General features: G+C 44.5%; 1 protein-coding gene across 8 annotated transcripts in view; it reads right to left on the minus strand.

Moving 5' to 3' along the window:
• Positions 1-17,925, minus strand: part of WIPF1 (WAS/WASL interacting protein family member 1) — a 462,168-nt gene that overhangs the window by 152,116 nt on the left and 292,127 nt on the right. For all 8 annotated transcript variants that reach the window (XM_069225386.1, XM_069225384.1, XM_069225379.1 and 5 more), the window contains one exon: positions 250-417. In XM_069225386.1, coding sequence (XP_069081487.1) covers positions 250-417 — 168 coding nt within the window. The remainder of the gene's footprint in view (positions 1-249; positions 418-17,925) is intronic.

Genomic DNA, 17,925 nt, shown 5'->3' on the forward strand with positions numbered 1-17,925 from the left:
TGGCAGTCATTGCAGTACTTTTCTTTTTTTTCCACTACTCACAGCTTTCCTTATTAAATGGCATACATGAAATTACACATTTGGTTGAGCTAGACACTGCAGTGAGAGCTACAGAACGACAGTGTGATGTGAATTATGATAATAAAGCAACAAAACATGATCATGTAAGGCACAAAATATGTCATTACCACTGCAAGCTGAAAGCTGGCATTTTAACAGGTAGAGAAAACAGATACGAATCTACTTTACCATTTCCTCTGCTGCCTGCTGATTTAAGTTTTGGCATTCCTCCTTGAAATAATCCTCCTAAACCAGGTCCTCCACCACCACCAAAACCAGGGCCACTGCTGCCACCTCCACCACCACCAAGGCTTCCACCACCACCACCACCTCCTCCTCCTCCAGATCCTTTAGGTTCTGTCAAGATAAAAAATAATCAGCTTGAATTATACCAAGTATATACACACTTATTGCATTTTTTTGCTTGAAAATAATGGATGAAAACTGAGATTGCAGTATAAAATCTCTGAAACCATCTGACCTGCAGTTGAGGTGGCAATGCAAACTCAACTAAGTCCCCTATCGATGAACTGACAGCGGCCTCTCAGAAAAACCTGTTAACTGCAATTAACAACCTCATTGATTACTGCTGGTACTACCATTAGTATACTGGGGCATTAGTCATCAGCTTTGTATCTCTCAGACTCCTAGTTTGCTGCTGCAGTTTTCACACCAGCCAATATGTGATGTACCTTCGCTCCTCAACCGTAGAGATGAAGAACAACTATTAATATTAGTTATGCACCGCTCAGCCTCTTACTCATCCACTCTGCGCTAACTTGTCATTGCTGTAGTCTTTGGCTCATTTGTTCACAAAGCCTTTCTGTTTTTTTATTAAAAAGACCCAAGTAGCTGTCTGCAGGTTTCTTGTTTAGCACCATCAAAACATATCATTACTCCGAACTTCTTATTAGGCAAATGCTTCACTGCAAAGCACTGGGTCTCTCTGATAATCCTAACCGCGCACGAATGACTCCTGAGGATGGGAATGATGAGCTATCATGAAAGATTAATATACCTTCGAGAGACTGACCCCACAAACATACAAAAATCTGGTGTCCCTAGACATTCGGTTTTGGTATAGAAATAGGAACACTGCATTGGAATATTACGATCGCTATATACATTGCCAAAAACCTGTTTATTTATTCAACTCTGCTCTTAAGAATGGTAAATATACCTTGTATAACATTGTGTCACTGTTGTTATATTGTTAATGTGAAAAGCAAAACAAAGATATAAAAATAAACACCTATACAACGTTAGTCTCTAATCATTATTTGTCATGTCTCTCATGTTGTGTGTCTTCAGTTCTGTTATTACTATGGCGAGATCGGTCAGGTTAGATCAGAACAGGGTCCCTTTGATAAAACTTAGCACTTCCTTCCAATAGGACTGGATCACCAGGCAAAACCACCAGTCCCCTTCAATCAGCATTAATGTCAACACATGGTATCTACATTGTCATTGCTTATTTGGTGTCATATACAAATTGAACATCAATGTATACACTGTCTCTCTAATCTGAATACTTTTGAATATTTTTCAAACGTCCCTATATGATAATCGCCACTGGGCTATTCTACCTCAGAGCCAAACAGCCCCACCCATTTATTCAGAAAGGAACACAAATGCCCCACATTAATTTTGGAAAAGGCAGAAGATGCAGAGGGAAAAATGCACAGCAACATACTTTGTATCCTGGGGATACTCAGGGGCCGAAAACCTAAGTCCTTAGCAGTTCCCTGAAAACTGTATTTGTACCTGGATCCCAACAGACAGCCTGACAACTTGCTTTATAATGGAGCAAAAACATACAGACCTAGTCTAGGCTCCCCCAACTCCCAAATTCCGGAGCGCCTCCATGACCTGTCATTGCTAGACTGCTCAACCACAGAGAAAATGAGATGCAGCCTTTGAACAGATCATGTTTGTATCATCTACGCTCATGGTCTTTCTGGACTAGACCTGCCTTGTTCACCAGCAACAGGGGCCACCTGAAGATGTAAAGAATGGAAGAGTGATGCACTTGGAGTATTGATGCCTGTTCCTGGCTAAACTCAGGGACAAGTCAGTATTTATATAGTATTTGTTTCTCATCAAGTTTTCTGGGACTGGCTTGTGGAACACTAGGGGCCCGATGTCTGGATTTAGTGGAGGTCGATACACTACCCCAGAGATGCATCACAACGAAACAAAGCAAAGGAGAAAGGGCAAAAACTGGAAAATGACCATAGTGTGATCAGCTTTCTGATAAACAGATGTTTTGTGGGAACCACCGAAGATGCTGCTGGGGCTGCTAATTAATTAGGTTTACCCAAGCATGCCCCAGCTGACAGTGAGATTCATCTCCAATTGTATCTCCGCTTCCCAAATGAATTGAGTACTCCGCCCTCCTTCTGGTCTCTCCCAAACCTTTGGGCTGGAGGGCAAAAATACCAGCTACATTTTCTGTCCCCACTCCCTTATAGTCAGATGACAAGGGGATGTCAGCTCCAATAACTGGTGATTAGGTTATATGAAGCCGAACAAGGGAAACAGATGCTTCTGAGGCTGATGTGTAGGGTGAGGAGGAAGTGGGAGGGTTCTTCAGGGGAGAAGACATATGCTTATGAGGTAGGGTAGGGTGGGGTTGCAGTGAGAGGGATCTTCGTGGGGGGGAGGAAGGTTAGTTGAACCGTTCGTTCTTTCCTTTTTTATTCAAACGTCACACAGGGTTTGGTGATAAAATCCCAGCAATAGGCATGACTGATGCTTACAACATGCGAGAATCAAATAAGTTTTGAGTGTTAATATGGAACATCAATGAACTGGGTGCAGGATTAAATGGGGTACCATATTACAATATATGAAGAGGATGTGTGCACCAGAGATGGTTATGCTACAGGACACTCCTCTCCGTAGCACCAAGTGCCATTTCTTGGGTAGTTATGGTACTGCGAGTGTCCTGCAAGTGGTCCTGACTAACAGCCTAATGGAGAGGGCCATACTTGTTAAGAAATTGTTACCCATTGAGGTCACAAACGCCTTCCTTCATAGGTCCTGGTAAATGCACTGTAGTATTGGAGGCCCTTCAGGAACACCTCTAGATGCTCATTGATGTGCATGCCTTCCCACATATCGTGAAAACGATCCTGCGGTTACTGACTGATTTAACAGCTCACACCCCTCAGGGTGTCATTCTTTTGTGGGGTTGGGGTCACTTTAACGTGGTAACAGATACAGTCTGTACTGTCAAACCTCAAGAGCAAGTAAGGCATCTCGAGGCTTTGTGCTGCAATACTGGGCCCAAGGACTTAGAGATACATGGTGCTCCTGGCATCCTAGGTAGAAGACATATGTTTTAGGAATTTGCCTACCATAACCTTAGTATATGTGATTACTACTTAACACTCAGATCGGAGCTGTACTATATGTCAGGAGTCCAGATTCTAGCACAGAGCATCCCTGACCATGCTAAGTTGAGCTGGCACTTGCGACCAAGATGGGGGCACAGTGGATTTTGACTAATGACTGAACTGAGACTCATGGATGATAAATTTACTGAATTTCTGCAAATACTACTTTCAGTGAAAAAAAAAAGGTTTGGTCCAGTTTTTCGGGACTCCTTTAAGGCAGTGATCCAAGTTAAGGGGATGGCCCACTTGCAGAACAGGTAGATAAGGAGGTGGCCACAGCTGGGTTGCAGGGGGTCCTGTTAGACACTGAAAAACAGTATGCCAACACTAGGGAGGAACAGATAATGTGCCAGATTGAGAGTAAGCAGAGAGTAAGCCAAAACAGACAACTGAGTGCTGTTAAGAAGAGGATGTCCACACACAACAGGACATAATAATTAGGAAACAAGGAGAGAAAGATGCTATATTACCTGTCCGCAAGAGAAAAGACAGACAGATTGGTTGCGGAAATGAAGAATGATCGAGAATTAATAGGCTCTGGAACCCTGCAAATTGCTCAGGTATTGGTCTCTATTAGTTCCTATTCATGAGTCCCTTAGGGTGGATATATGGGACTGGGATAGGCTTCAAATATCTCATACGGACTGACAGACATTTGAGGTCCCAGAGCCATTCTTTAGGACAATAGTGGGAATGATGTGCCCATTTCAGTGGGGCTGAAGGCGTGAAGGGATGGCATTCTCAAGATAAGCTAGATAAATACTGTCAGTGAAGTATGCCAATGGCCTGGGAATTACTGATGTCTTGTTGTATTAGTGGACTGGCCACATTATCATGGTGACTGACTTATTGTTTGGCGACTGTAGGCTCTCAGCATGAAGGTTGAAGATACCCTGTTTAAGAATGCCAATCTGCTAGGTCTTTTGTACCAGGGTCAAAGATTGTAAGACCTTCCACTGGCCACAGTGTGGTGCTCACTTATTGGTGCAGAACACTTTAAGGACTTGGGTGGGTTTGTGGCCTAACCAGGAAGACCCCGTAATGGTTCCATGTTTGGCTGGGAGATGTGTCAGCCTGCTGGTATTCTGCTCCGGGGACTTGATAGCTATGGCCAGTTTAGGGATATGTCTGAGTGAGAGATCACAATGAAGCATATGGCTACCTACCTACGTATGACCTTCAAAAGGCGTAGGGCCTGATTTAGATCTGGGTGGAGGGTATACTCCGTCCCAAACGTAACTGATATCCCATTGACTATATTATGATCCCCTTATGATATATTGGGATCACAATACGGCGGACGGGATATCCGTCTCGTTATTCCCTTCCTCCAAGATCGAAATCAGGCCAATAGTTCTATAAATACCTGCATCTTACCATAGCCCTAGCCTCACTTCCATAGCTCACGGGTTGTTCCTGACAAAAGCCCTCTTCTGGCTAAGCACACTCTTGAGAGTCTTAGAAGGAAAGGAGTGTCAAAAAGGTATAGAACCATAATCATCACTGCACCAAACCTCTTATATTCATCAGAGACAAAATGGGAAATGGATGTGGGAGCCCTTACTCATGAGAGCAGTGTACGGTGGCTAAGACACCTCATCAGGATATAGCCTTGTCAGCTAGGCATAACTTGATCGAATTCGTTACCCACAAAAGGTATATTTCATTCAAAAGCACCTGAACTACCTGAGGTGTTTTCACCAAGTATGAGATTTTTTTTCCATACAGAGTGGAGATGGCGGGTGAGCTATGGATACTTGAAGAAGACGACCAGCATGTTATCTACAGTTGAAGGTGTCAACTGACATCAATCCAATGGCTCTCCTTTAAGGTTTAAAAAATTATTTGGATCTTGCTATTAACACTAAAATTCTAGTCAATAAGAGCTACCTCCTAGCAAAGCGAGTCCTGCGGCACTCTAGGCAACAGAACAACTGAGAGGCATGAATATGTTTTCTGAGCTGGAGGCACCAATATACCAAATGAGAGAATGGCCATGTAAACACACAACAATGTGCGATCTGCGTTGGGAATACTTTTATATCTCAGCTTTACCTGCAGCTGATCCCGCTATCATGTTATCCTAGGACTGTCCTATTGCTTATTTGTTGTTCATAGAGTGTGTGTGTGTGTGTGTGTGTGTGTGTGTGGTGTGTGTGGGTGTGTGTGTGTGGGTGTGTGTCTTTTTCGGTGCTCTGTTTTTTTCCATTACAAATGATAAAAAAAATACCTGATGAAAAGAAATGGGTGCATCATTGATACAGTCCTGTAGATATTCTGCATATTGATGTGCATCGTGGATAACAGGAGAAGGCTATGTTGGTTCTCTGCCAGGGCCCCATCTTATTTTGGAAAAGCTGCACTTATGTAGACGAATTAGACCGTTATGTAATTAAGATATGGTTTTCATTGCTTTCCAGAGAAGATGTCTTGATACCTTGTGTAATCTAAACATAAGCTCAACTAACATAACATAAATATATTTTTCTTCGCCCACTGAATCCTGCCAGACCAGACACTGAGAAACGTAATACATTCTGTGGCCCAGGGTCTGCTCTTGTAAGATTTACCAAGGATTTTGACTGGGCGTTAATTTGCTGGATCATTCCTGCAACATTTCTTACAAATAGTTATTATATCTGCCCCAAGTCAGGATTGAGAAAAGGAGGCACATTTCATATGGCACTGGACAGTTGCAGTATGTATGGGGCCCACATTTTTGGTATAGACTTAAAGAATGAGAAAGTATTCTGTCAAAATCTGGAGGCCTACTAGTTTTCTGGCGCTTGGCAGCAGTATAGACCTTACCTAGCAAGAAGCTTCTAAAAGCCTCCCTGAAAACTCAATGAATTCATGTCCTCTTCAACAGGTGTTACAATTTGACTCTTGTTGACATAGAGGCAACAGAAGTACAAACAACATTTTCACCATGATACGTAGCTCTAGTTTGACATCAGTTTCTCTGCAACAATGTATGAAAAGTTGCAAAACGGCATGATGATCATTAGCCTCCGTAGATTCTAACCAGCGAAAACATAATTTAATTCTCGCAGGCCATTCTAAATGCACTCATACCATCCCTTTTATGCGGATAAAAACACTTCCCTACAGTTATGATGGTACCAGGGATGGATGTCTGCCTGTAATGAGCTTGTCTTATGCAAGGCAGGGTTTAGTGATATAGGCATAAGCACATCAATGAAACCATTATGTTGGCGACCACAGGTGCTAGGTAGCACATTTTTATAAATAGATAGTTAAAAAAAAGTTAAAGTCACATTGTAAACATAGGTTAACATGTGCCCCTTTGCAGACAGTCCTATCTCCGTCTTCCTGTTATCAGTTATGCTCGCATTACTTTCATCAGGCATTACAGGAGGACTGGTGCAACATTTAAGAGTGCAACCACAACCTTTGAGTTTTAAATAGTTCTGCCCTCCGGCACAGAACATCTAGATCGTTATCAGGTTGGTTCAGTCTGGAAGGATTAATACATTACCACTGCCTCTGAAGGACAGGCCAAGCCCCTTCAGATCCAGACTAACCACATCCCTCAAACCATCAACTAGAACAGCTGCATGAGGGTATATATCACCTCTTCTTCTGCATACCAGCAGAAGAATCAAAAGCAATATGTCAACCCACAATTTAACCCATGGAACCCACAATTTATTCAGAGAATCCATCTCCTGTAGCCCAACAGAAAATAGGAGCAGGAATCCTAAGCAGCACGGCCAGGCCAGTTGCATAGTTTTTTCTAAACTGTGTTCGTTGACATTTTATCATTCTCATACATGACCATTTGCTTACAATTGAATTGCTGTTGATACAAGGGCACATCAATACAGGTTGTGTTCCAAAGCCAGGCAGTTACCGGAAGCGTTTTACATCCCCGTGGGTTGTGGCATATTAAGTACAGTGTATCTTACAAACAGTCTGAGTATACATTAGTATAGACGGTAGTCCTGGGGGTCTGGAGCATAATATCTACCTTAGGGTTACCCCTGCTTGTAGGGATACAGTAGTCAATGGCAAATGGTTCCCATCAGTGCATTTCGCCAAGTTGCCAGATAAACGTTAGCCCAAAAAAGAAAAAGGAAGCAAAGAGAACGATAAAGTGGGAAAGTACCCCCAAACAATTTTCTCAAGAACTCAGTGTTTCACTTCTAAGGGCAGCAAAGTGTGAAGAGGACACTCAGGCGGGGAGGGTATGCAGGGTTGGAGGCGAGGGCCTTGGCTTAAGTCTGCCTAGCCGCCTTGTGGCCGTGGCAGGGGTTTAGGCCCAGATGGTGCTACATCCATTCAATTTGTCCAGGACCATGATGCAGTAATCCTGCAAGCAGTGGCATCCCCTTGTCATGTGGCAAAAGTCAGCGTCCAGGTGCGCACATCAGGCATCGACATTCCTGTGGCTCGACCTAGTAGATGGGTCGTATTCTGTACGGTGTCAGATATGTCACTTGGGTGTAGTTAAACTGGATGTCTTTCCGGTGTGTATTCCTGACACCTTGCGGTGATACGCTAGCATCCTGAGTCACTCAGGCTTCGGGATCTCACAACCCACCACTGCTTCTCACTCACTTATGAATCCAGGGAGAGGCTTACCCACCATCTCATTTAATGCCCTGTAAAACCAAGTCACCAGGAGCCAGGCCGATCCCATCTTCACTAGTAACTGAAGCACCCTGTGGGTCTGGTGTTCCCAGTCACCATTATCCCACAGGTCTCTGTAAGCCTGTATCAGTGCCTCGTATATATCAGGAACTGGCCTGGAGGCAGGTCTCTGTGTGTCATCTCTTCCAGGAGCAGCAGGACACCCATGAAAACAGACCTCCCCTATTACAAAACCAGAATCCATCCAGTTGCCCAGCTGTGCTACTGTGAAGGACAGGCGGCAGGGCAGGGGTGTACAGCTGCCTCCCCCAGTACGCCTGACACAATGGCACCAGCAGGACAGGACTGCAGCTAGTAGGGGTTCAGGGCGTGGGATTTTCATTGTAGGCTGCATTAGTTTGGCCAATAACGTACGCCACAAGCCAACGGCCAAGTGGAAAGAGGGGACAGGCGTGCTGTAGAGCAGTCTCGCAGCAGCCCAAGTGAGAGACAACCTTACACGGTCAGTATCGATCAAGAATCCAGTCCAGGGAGGAGCCCCCACCTCTATTGGCCAGGATGTCGTGTAACGTGCCCTCCACGGGCTCCACTCGCCAGAGCACCATGGCATCTCCGTGCAGGGTACACCGGTCCAGGCAATAGAGCTTTTCCACTACCCACAGGAGCTAAGGGGTTGCCGCCCTTTCCTGTTGGCAGATAATCAGCCAGCAGGGCCCGCCTGCTCTCACCAGCTCCCCTTCAGAGTAGGTCCTCCGCCGTCTGCAGCATGACTACAGGTAGATCGCTGCCTTCCAAGGCGGAGTCATCAGACATGGGGGACAGACAGATGGTGCCATTGAGTGCTGTTCCTGTGAGTCACTGCTCTCCAGTTCAGATGGTCTCAGCCTGTAGGCTCTGCCTCCACCAAAAGAGCTACAGCTCGGTCCTTGTCTGCCTGGGATGTGGTTGGCTTTTTGAGTGACCCTCTGCTGCGGGCGCAGCTTGAGCGTTTCTTGGTTTTGCATTGTGTTGCAGGGTCTGTCCTTTGCTCTGCTGGCAAGCCACTCCATGTCCTATAGGATTCTAGCCACTCTCAGACCTCCACAGGTTCGTGTAGAAATGCGTGGTATCGTGCAGGATAATTTTAAGTTTAGATGGAAACATCAGGGGATATTGTAGACCATCTGCATGCAGTGCCATTTTCACTTCCATTAATGAAGCTCTCCTGGTTTGGCACAACAGCTGTGTAATCCGGGAACAGGGACACCCTGCTGTTCCTCATTCAAAGTGCAAAGTGGGCTCCTCGCTTCTTGCTCACTGCAGCAGAACGTCTCTGTCCCTGTAGCGAAGCAGCCTGGCCACTACAGGTCTGGATATGCGACCTGGGGCAGAAGACAGAGGGGACACAAGACGCACCCTTTCTACTGCAAAGAAGGGTAACAACTGCGAGAGGGCTGCCTCTTCAAGAAGCCATCCCTCCAAGAATGTTACCATATCACCAGCCTCAGTGCCCTCTGGGAGCTCCACTATCATGATGTTGTTTCGTCTGCTGCAACCCTCTGCATCCTTGGCCCGTCGCTCCAGCACGTGCACCCTATCTGATAGGTCTGCTACCTGTAGTCTCAATGCCTGCTGATCAGGCTGTAACTTGTCCAGTCTCAGGATTCTTCAACCTGTTGGAGCATTTATGATGATCAACACCTAGATGCCCCACTTCAGGAGACACACTACCGATCATGTGCTGGAGGCTGGCCTTGTTGTCGTAATGACTTCCAGAATTCTATTCAGTTGCAACTGCAGTGGAGGCAACAGTGGTTCTCGGGCCTCTGGCCACAATTCAGAGTCTTGGGTGGGCTCCAACGGTCCCGATTGTAGACCCAGAGCTTTAATTTACCCATGAGTGCAGCAACGCCATCAAGGAGGCAAACAGCGATTTGTTGGACCACCCCTGTTCACGGGGGCAGTTCTGGAATGGGGGGAGGATAAGTGCTCCGCTATGTGTAGTTTGTGCAGTCTATGCCCAGCGAGGGCCACCAGGCTCAGTTCAGTAATGGTGGGCTTCGTAACAGAAGAAGATGCATTGGTTAACTGCAGGTCAGATCAGGGGAGTTGCCCCTCTGGCCACTCCTACCAGTCCCTTCCACATTCAAGTGTCCACTGGCTATCGAGGCAGAAGGGTAAGCTAAAGGCCCACCAGGGCTCAGACTGGGCCAAATCTCATGTGCTACGGGGTCAGTGTATCATGATCACGGGATCCCACTGGGGTGTCTCCGTCAGGAGCCGGGCACCAAGTTGTGCCCTGATCTCTCTTTGTTAGGCCGTCTCCTACGTTCAAGGGCCCAGGGCACCCCACTTCCAAGGCACCGCAATCCCTATTCTCTCCAAGAGGGGGGGGGGGGGGGGAGTATCTACTGCTCGGCGAGGTCCCAGCACCTCCAGTCCCTAGAGCCACATCACAGCTTCTTCTCATGCAGACACCAGTCTCTGCTCACCTCGCTGCACTGTTGGGTCTTCATACTGTGCAGAATGCACAGCAGGGAAGGCCTTTACCAGGCCCTAGGGGTTTCTGCTGGTGATTCTCAGCACAGCACACTTCAACCACTAGTGCAGATGTAGGCCTCAGTCAGAAGTCAGTTTCGCAAAGCCTGGGCCTCACTCGGCTTCAACAGGCCCAGCCACCATTTTTGCCAGCAGACCCAAGTCAGCTGGGCATTAACAGGGGTGTCGGGGCTCACGCAGCTGCGGGGCGCCTCCTAGGGGACATCCTATCCTGCGGTCTCAGGGATCACTGGCACCCAAGTTGGGAGAATTGCCAGGATAAGATCTCGGCCGTTGAGGAGCCGCAGAATCATGCGTCTGCTATCTTGGCCAGTTAGCCACGCCCTCAGGCCAGTTACATAGTTGAGGTTTTCTAATACAATCAGCCCTAAATAAAACACAGTTCAAAAATACTGATATATAATCAAAGTTCTGAGGTAGGCCAAGATGTTTGGCAAATTATGAGTTGCAGTTCTATAAGAACATCGAAATGAGGATGTAAGAGTTCAGGCTGAAAAAGAAGCTGAAAATACGGAGGTGGAGTGCATGACAGCATGGTCAGATGGAGTGTTTTTTTTCTGCAGGTTAAAGATGGCAGAATGTCTTTGAGGATAGTTCCAGAGATTGTTGAAAGCCTTTCCTCTATTCCAAGGCTCATACGGACAGACAAACTGCATTCTTCCTACAGAGAAAGGTTGCAGAATGAATGCAGTGCTGGACCATCACACGAGATGCAGCTGATTGTGCATTTGGGCTCAAATATTTGTATTACAGCAGTTAAGTGCATCGTTCTTATGCAGGAAGATCTGTCCAAGCCATAAACAGTAGAAGGTCCAAGAACTTGTCATGCTTACATCCTGAAAAGCAGAAAAAGCGGCATATTCTGTATCCTTAGCAATGATTGGAGAAAAAGAATTCCATAGGAGGAAACAGGCAACCTTAAAAGTGCAATGGTTTAGGAAGGGACGTTCTTTAGATTTATAACACAATTTTGAACCATACAATTAAATCTACACTTCTGCCAAAAAGTGCTTTCAGAGATAGACTAATATAACAACCAGAATCAGATCAGACATCTGTTGGTCTTTTTTTCATGTAATGCAACAAACTTTAATTTACATGTAGTACAAAGTACATGACAGAAGCTGCATATCATTAATTAAATACATAAGGTTTGATTGTGAAACAAGATTGTGATCACGTACTGAATTAAGCACCATGGGGTAAAGAGGTGACTTCACTGTAGCAGATAAAATAAAAAACTAAAAAAAACTCTAAATTCAAATCGAATCTAGGACACTGAATGGACACTACAGAAGTCAAACAGATGTCTAGGTAACTACAATGATGAATATATAGGGCGAGAACGTTGGGCACGCTACAAGAAGTGCCATGCTAAGACAAATCTCACTCTCTACATGCCCTATGGCCCTAACACACCCGCATGAATTGTTCTGGTATGCGGAGGTGTGGAGCGACATTCAGTGAATTACACTGCCAGACGAGGCCTAGAGGCAACTGATCTGGGCTGCTACCTGGCTTGTGTTTCTACTAGTCTGCACTAGTCCCATACAGACGTCTATGTTATATCACACTGTAGTGAAAACTGTATGCATTTTGATGATCCTGAACATGTCTATGAAGAAGCATGTAACACAAATATCTTCACCTCATTCACAACGCTTCATAATGGTAGGAATGCGAATACAAAAAGTTGGAAACAACGGCAAACATCTAACTTTTCGACTAATTCAATATGGCGAAGACTGCTGAAGCTATTACAGAAAAAGGCTATCTTCTAACCTAAAATAACGTTATAGAAATTAGATCATTATTTTAATTAGCAAACTCATTTAGTTTTTCCAGGTTATTCAAACCTTCCTTTATCCACCTTAGAGTACGGGAAGCTAGGTGTGTCATGAACCCATGACTTTAGCAGACTGTGGGTGGATGGCACTTATCAGTACTGACTAAAACATTTAACGTTTTGTTTATTAAAGCGCCTTTTCCTTTAATCAGAGAGAGCTGGTTTCCAAACAGAAGCTCCTACATACCATTGTAAGAGGATAGCATGGTGGGGCTGTGGGACGGGGAAACAAATGAAAAAAGAGCACATGAAGGGAAGAAGGGATGAGAGGAAGATGGGTAGATGGAAGATGGGTAGATGGAAGAAGGGATGGACTGAGATGAATAGATGCGACATAGATGAAGTTGAGGGATCGATGCAGGGATGGATAGAGAGAACGAATTGGGGAGGAGAGTGGATGATTCAGACGATGGATGAAGCAAAGGATGGAATGATTTAAAGAAAAAAAGGACAGACAGATGGATGAATAATTGGATGGAAGAATGGAAATACGTTAGAATGGAAGGATGGAGGATGTATGGGTGGGGAATGGGGGAAAGGAAAAGGCAAAGTGGGATGGAGGGAAGGAAGGAGAGATATAAGGTGTATGGTGAGAGTGAAGGATGGAACAAGTAGTGGAGAATGGCTAGAAGCAAAGATGAGAGAAGGAAGGAAATAAGAAGGAAGAAGGGTAGAGGGAAGCAAATCTGTGAATTCCTCGAGGGAAGGCAACCACCAGAATGCTTGCTGGGCTCACTCATTGCACTCACTCACTCATTGCCATTTGCGACAGGATTAAAATGGCGGTTATTTTATTTTTCTGGCTTCTCACTTGCATAAAAAGTTTAATTACCTCAAGGGCCGTCTGAGGCTTTTAATTTCATTTTTTACCTAAAGAAATCAGTGTTATTCAACTATAATGACCACGAAATTTCCACAAACTTGGCATCATAACTTAGACTTGCTGAACAGTACATTGCATCAGGTCTCTATCCTTTTCAGTCAATTTCTCAGTGTCCTCAAACTCGCCTGTTCCCATGAGGCCTCTGTAACCTCAGACAGCCCCTGCAGAATAGCCTTTTTAGCTTGACAACAGCGTGTATCACTTAATATAAAGGTACCTTGGTGAGAATATCTTGTAACATATATCCAACAGCAAACCATCTACTCCTGCAGCTGTGTTTTAGAGTCATACTGATTGCACAATTTAAGCATAGTGAGGACACTGAGCTCTCCATGCTCAACTTCAACTTGTGGAAAGGCCTTCTGCACCACATTCGATGCTTCCCATTCTTATGGCTTTCAAGAAAGCCGTAAAATTGGTAATATTCCTAATAACAGCCTTCAGTCTTCTTTGGGTCCAGACACTGCTACTCTGTACAACTTGGTGAGACTTTGGCCCGATTTCGAGCTTGGCTGACATTTGGATCACAAATGCCATGGTTACTCCGCCCGCTGTATTACAATCTCTGTAGGATCTCATGGAATCGTAATACGACGGACAGGATATCCGTCACATTTGTGACAGAGTAACCCTGTGCGCCAAGATCGAAATCAGGCCCTTAGTTTCCCTACATATTTGTTATAAACCCACAGCACGGAAATAAGAAATAAAAAAGGATTCACTCTGCAATAAAATCCAATGGGTCATTTCCATGAACAATGGATTTCCTATTTTTTATGATGCTTATATTAATGCATTTTGTGGACGTTTTTAATAATGACATCTTAGCGGGTCACCAAGTGAAGAGCATAAACGAGAACACTGTGTGCGCCAAATATTATTAAAAAAACGTTAAGACCCTACCTTCACTTATACAGACACTTGGTTTTGATTTAAAAACTTTGAACTAGACCTGAAGCAGAGAGTCATCAAACCGCTTTGAGGATGCTGGTCAGTAACTTCCACCAACATCTGTTCAGGTCAAAGATGCGAATGACATGTCAAATGCTTTAAATCTATAGGTAAATCCTTTTTTATTGTGCTTGCTCTGTTATTCGGTGGGCTACTTTCACTTTAGTATTTCAATATTATTATGAAAATATGTATTCTGTTGAACAACCAGCAGGGGTCACCAGCTAATCACAAGTTTGCAAAATCTATTTTCAAACCCCAAAGCTTGAACAAAAATGTTCCACGCGGATAATACGCTGATAACCTTATTGGTGGATACTTGAATGTAATTCGCTTGTAAAAATCTAAAGTCACCCTTTCATTTGTTATCTTCATTGTTCTGTAGAGAGCATGTGTCTCAGTTGCATTTACAAGTCAACGATTAAGAACCCGTACCTTCTGCCGATATTTAATGGGGGGGGGGGGGGTAAACTCGGTTTAGATGGCACCTAGTTGACAATCCTTAGTAGGGTAGGAACACTCACAAAATATAGCCATCGTTTTACAACGGAAACCCACCATGCCAGGACTGCTGATGCGAGGTTATTGTCTCAGAGTGACAAAATCCTGGATCACTTAAGGCACATCGTCGGAGTGACTTTACTCATGCACGTGCTACAACCGAGGCTAGCACTGGAGACAAGGCAGTTTTCTTCTCCATGCATGGAGGACCAACCAGCAGACTCCATGTGAAGAGGTTACTGTGTGTATATTGCTGCCCACCTCCTGTGCGGGGGTGTCGTCAGATGATGACTGCAAAGTGCTCTGCTTCCATGTGGCTAGATGCTATAGGCGCTATAGAAAGACTATACGCATACATACATACTGAAGAGGACACTGGCTCTTTACCGATTATTAATAAGATTTGAACCCAAGATGGGTTTACTTGAGGTACTGTCATCAGAAGACCTTGTTTAGGGGGAACGGTTCCCCAAACGTTTTCCAAAGCATAGGTAAACTGCAATACAGCAAAATAAGGTTGTATATTGGGGACTCAGACAGGTGGCTCCACATTTTTGTAGCATCCCTTACAACATCCAGCCACAGGTAGGGCAGAATTCAATGGTTTTCTGAAGACAAGTTAGTGGGTGGAAAAATCCACTTTACTGGTATCTACTAATGTTTTTGGTGTCATAAAAAATCGGGAAGACAAATCCATATGTGTTGACAAGTGCCGGTAGCATCAAACAATAACAAGCATTTGCAATGCAACAGGTCTCGCGTTTCCTCGAGTTAGAGCTATTAGCATTGTAAATTCCTAACTGGACTTTTCTTGCCACATACACTGTAAATGAAAAGTAAAACAGTTGACATAAGCGAGCCAATTCCAAGCGCCATGGCCGCCATGAGCATGAGTGTGAAGGAAAGACACAAAAAGAAAAAGAAGTTTGCTTGCACTCAAACATATCAGCAATCGGGCAACTATCCATGTAACAGGGGCAGACTGCAAGACGGTAACAAAAACGCCCCAAGGAGGGACAAACGTAAAGCATTTACCAGTGATGATAAAGGATTTTTAAAGGCAAGCCCACGAACGAGTGAAAGTGATGGGTGGGCGTGGTTAAAAGCCCACATATAGATTACAACAGGTCAAACCAATTGTGCGCTCGACCTAAAAAGAGGGGTAGAGAGAGAATGTGCTCCCCCCTTCCGGGGATTCAATGCAACAGCTAAATGTCTGGCAGTTTTCAGAAAGTTGGACCTGGAAGGATAATCTTGCAAGATCAGCACATCTGTCGCCCTCTGTTATGCTGCAGATGTTTGTCAAAAGGAAACAGATATAAATCAGAAGCATTCCAAATTGTCTGAACTACAGTATTGTGATTCTTTTATCTGTGTGAAAATAAAGCAAAAACACGTGGACACTCTTTTCAAAGTCTGCATGCCCTGCATGAGATGGAAATCACAATTCTGTGATATTTTTTCTCTACGCTATACGGGAACATCTTCTCGAGCTACCTGAAAATATGGCAGCTCCAGCTCTTGATAATATATATTCTCTGGATTCGTTCATAGTTATTTTACAATTGCTGTGCAAGAGAGTTTCGCATCAATATTGCATTTTAAGAAGTGTCCTCGAGAAGGGTCAAGCTAGCTTTAAAACACTTAAATCAAACATCACTATAACCATCTATACTGTAACCCGGCTTCGCACACTGAAGTGCTTTTGAATGACAGTTCTGTAGAATTAGAGGGAAACTGGCTCATCGTGAGGCTGATCCTGATTCTCCTCGTGCTCCACTGCCTATCCTATTAGGAATGCAATGAGCAGAAAAAATACTATTTCCAGGAAGAAAAAGAAATCCTGGTCGCCAGGTCTCCCATCACTGAAAAGCATATGAGACCCCATAAAACAGACTCGTCCTTTAAAGTTGAACAAAAGAGATACAGCCAGCATATCATAAGAAAAACCCAAAGTAAAAGCTATGTCAGAATTAATTGACTCTCAGTAGCAGCGAGTTTTTTTGACAATGAAAGCTACAAACTGAAGGAAAGAGATTATATAATTTTGATTTGTCCCTGTGCAGCTTGCATAACACATGAACTGCCTAATCCTCCGAAGTATTTGAGTAGTTATTCCTCAGGCATTGAGGAAGCAGGTTGTTGAATCAGTCTAGGAGGCCAACGAAGCACTGTGCCATCAAGAGACTATTAATTAAAAGAAAAGATATGGCTCCCATTCCTCCACGAGCAAGTCTAAAAGGTGCAGAACCCATCACGTCTTTCACAGATTGGAAAAAGCTGCTGCTGTTTTCTAAAATGTTGCAAAACCTGTGGGAAGATGTCTCCGCATTTTTTGGATCCATCCCCACAGTCCAGTATCTTCTCGTCATCGTGGATGATGATTCCAGGAGGTCACGACTGTGCCCTGCACCTTTCCATACTAAAGGCAGAAACGAAGACACTTTTGCGATTTAATCTCACTGCAGACATGACTGGAGGGTAGGTGGCCCGATTAACGTAGAATGTCTCTGTCGGAGTATCCAAATAGGCCGCAGTAACCTCTTTGCACGTAAGTTTTGGGTGTATGACCTATTAGTGCTTAATTTGAGCCGGTGGTTGCAGGTGGGGGACACCAACACTTATTTTCCTTTATCAGACTATCACCCAGAGCAAGAGAGAGAAAAACACACAATGGGGATATAAGGAGGAAAAGAAAGACTGAAAATAGTGATAAAGGGAAAAAGCAGGGACGAAAATGAAGTTGAAAGAGCGAGATAAGGAGCAAAGGAGTGCCTGGTGTTGATTAGAGCGGCACCGGGCAGGAATCAAGACTATGCAGCCCTGGTATTCGGCACCACGACCTTCCACGATGCCCGTGGGTTTCGAAATAAAACTCTTGGGCGTTAGCACTTACTATATTACAAATTAAGGGCTGCATTTAGCCCCTATGCACGGAGGGTTGGGTTACTACGAATCTGTGCAGCCCATACTGTGCATCAATAGCCTAATGGTATCACTGGAGAATCAGGGATTTGTGTGTTGTGCAGTCCTTGGCACAAATATGAAGCGGGCAAATTGTTATGGCAGATTTGCACAAGGGATCGCATGAATCACATCTATATAATACTAGCAATTCTGAGGTGGACGGAGCA

The sequence above is a fragment of the Pleurodeles waltl genome, chromosome 3_1, assembly GCF_031143425.1.
Source record: "Pleurodeles waltl isolate 20211129_DDA chromosome 3_1, aPleWal1.hap1.20221129, whole genome shotgun sequence".
Lineage (NCBI taxonomy): Eukaryota > Metazoa > Chordata > Amphibia > Caudata > Salamandridae > Pleurodeles > Pleurodeles waltl.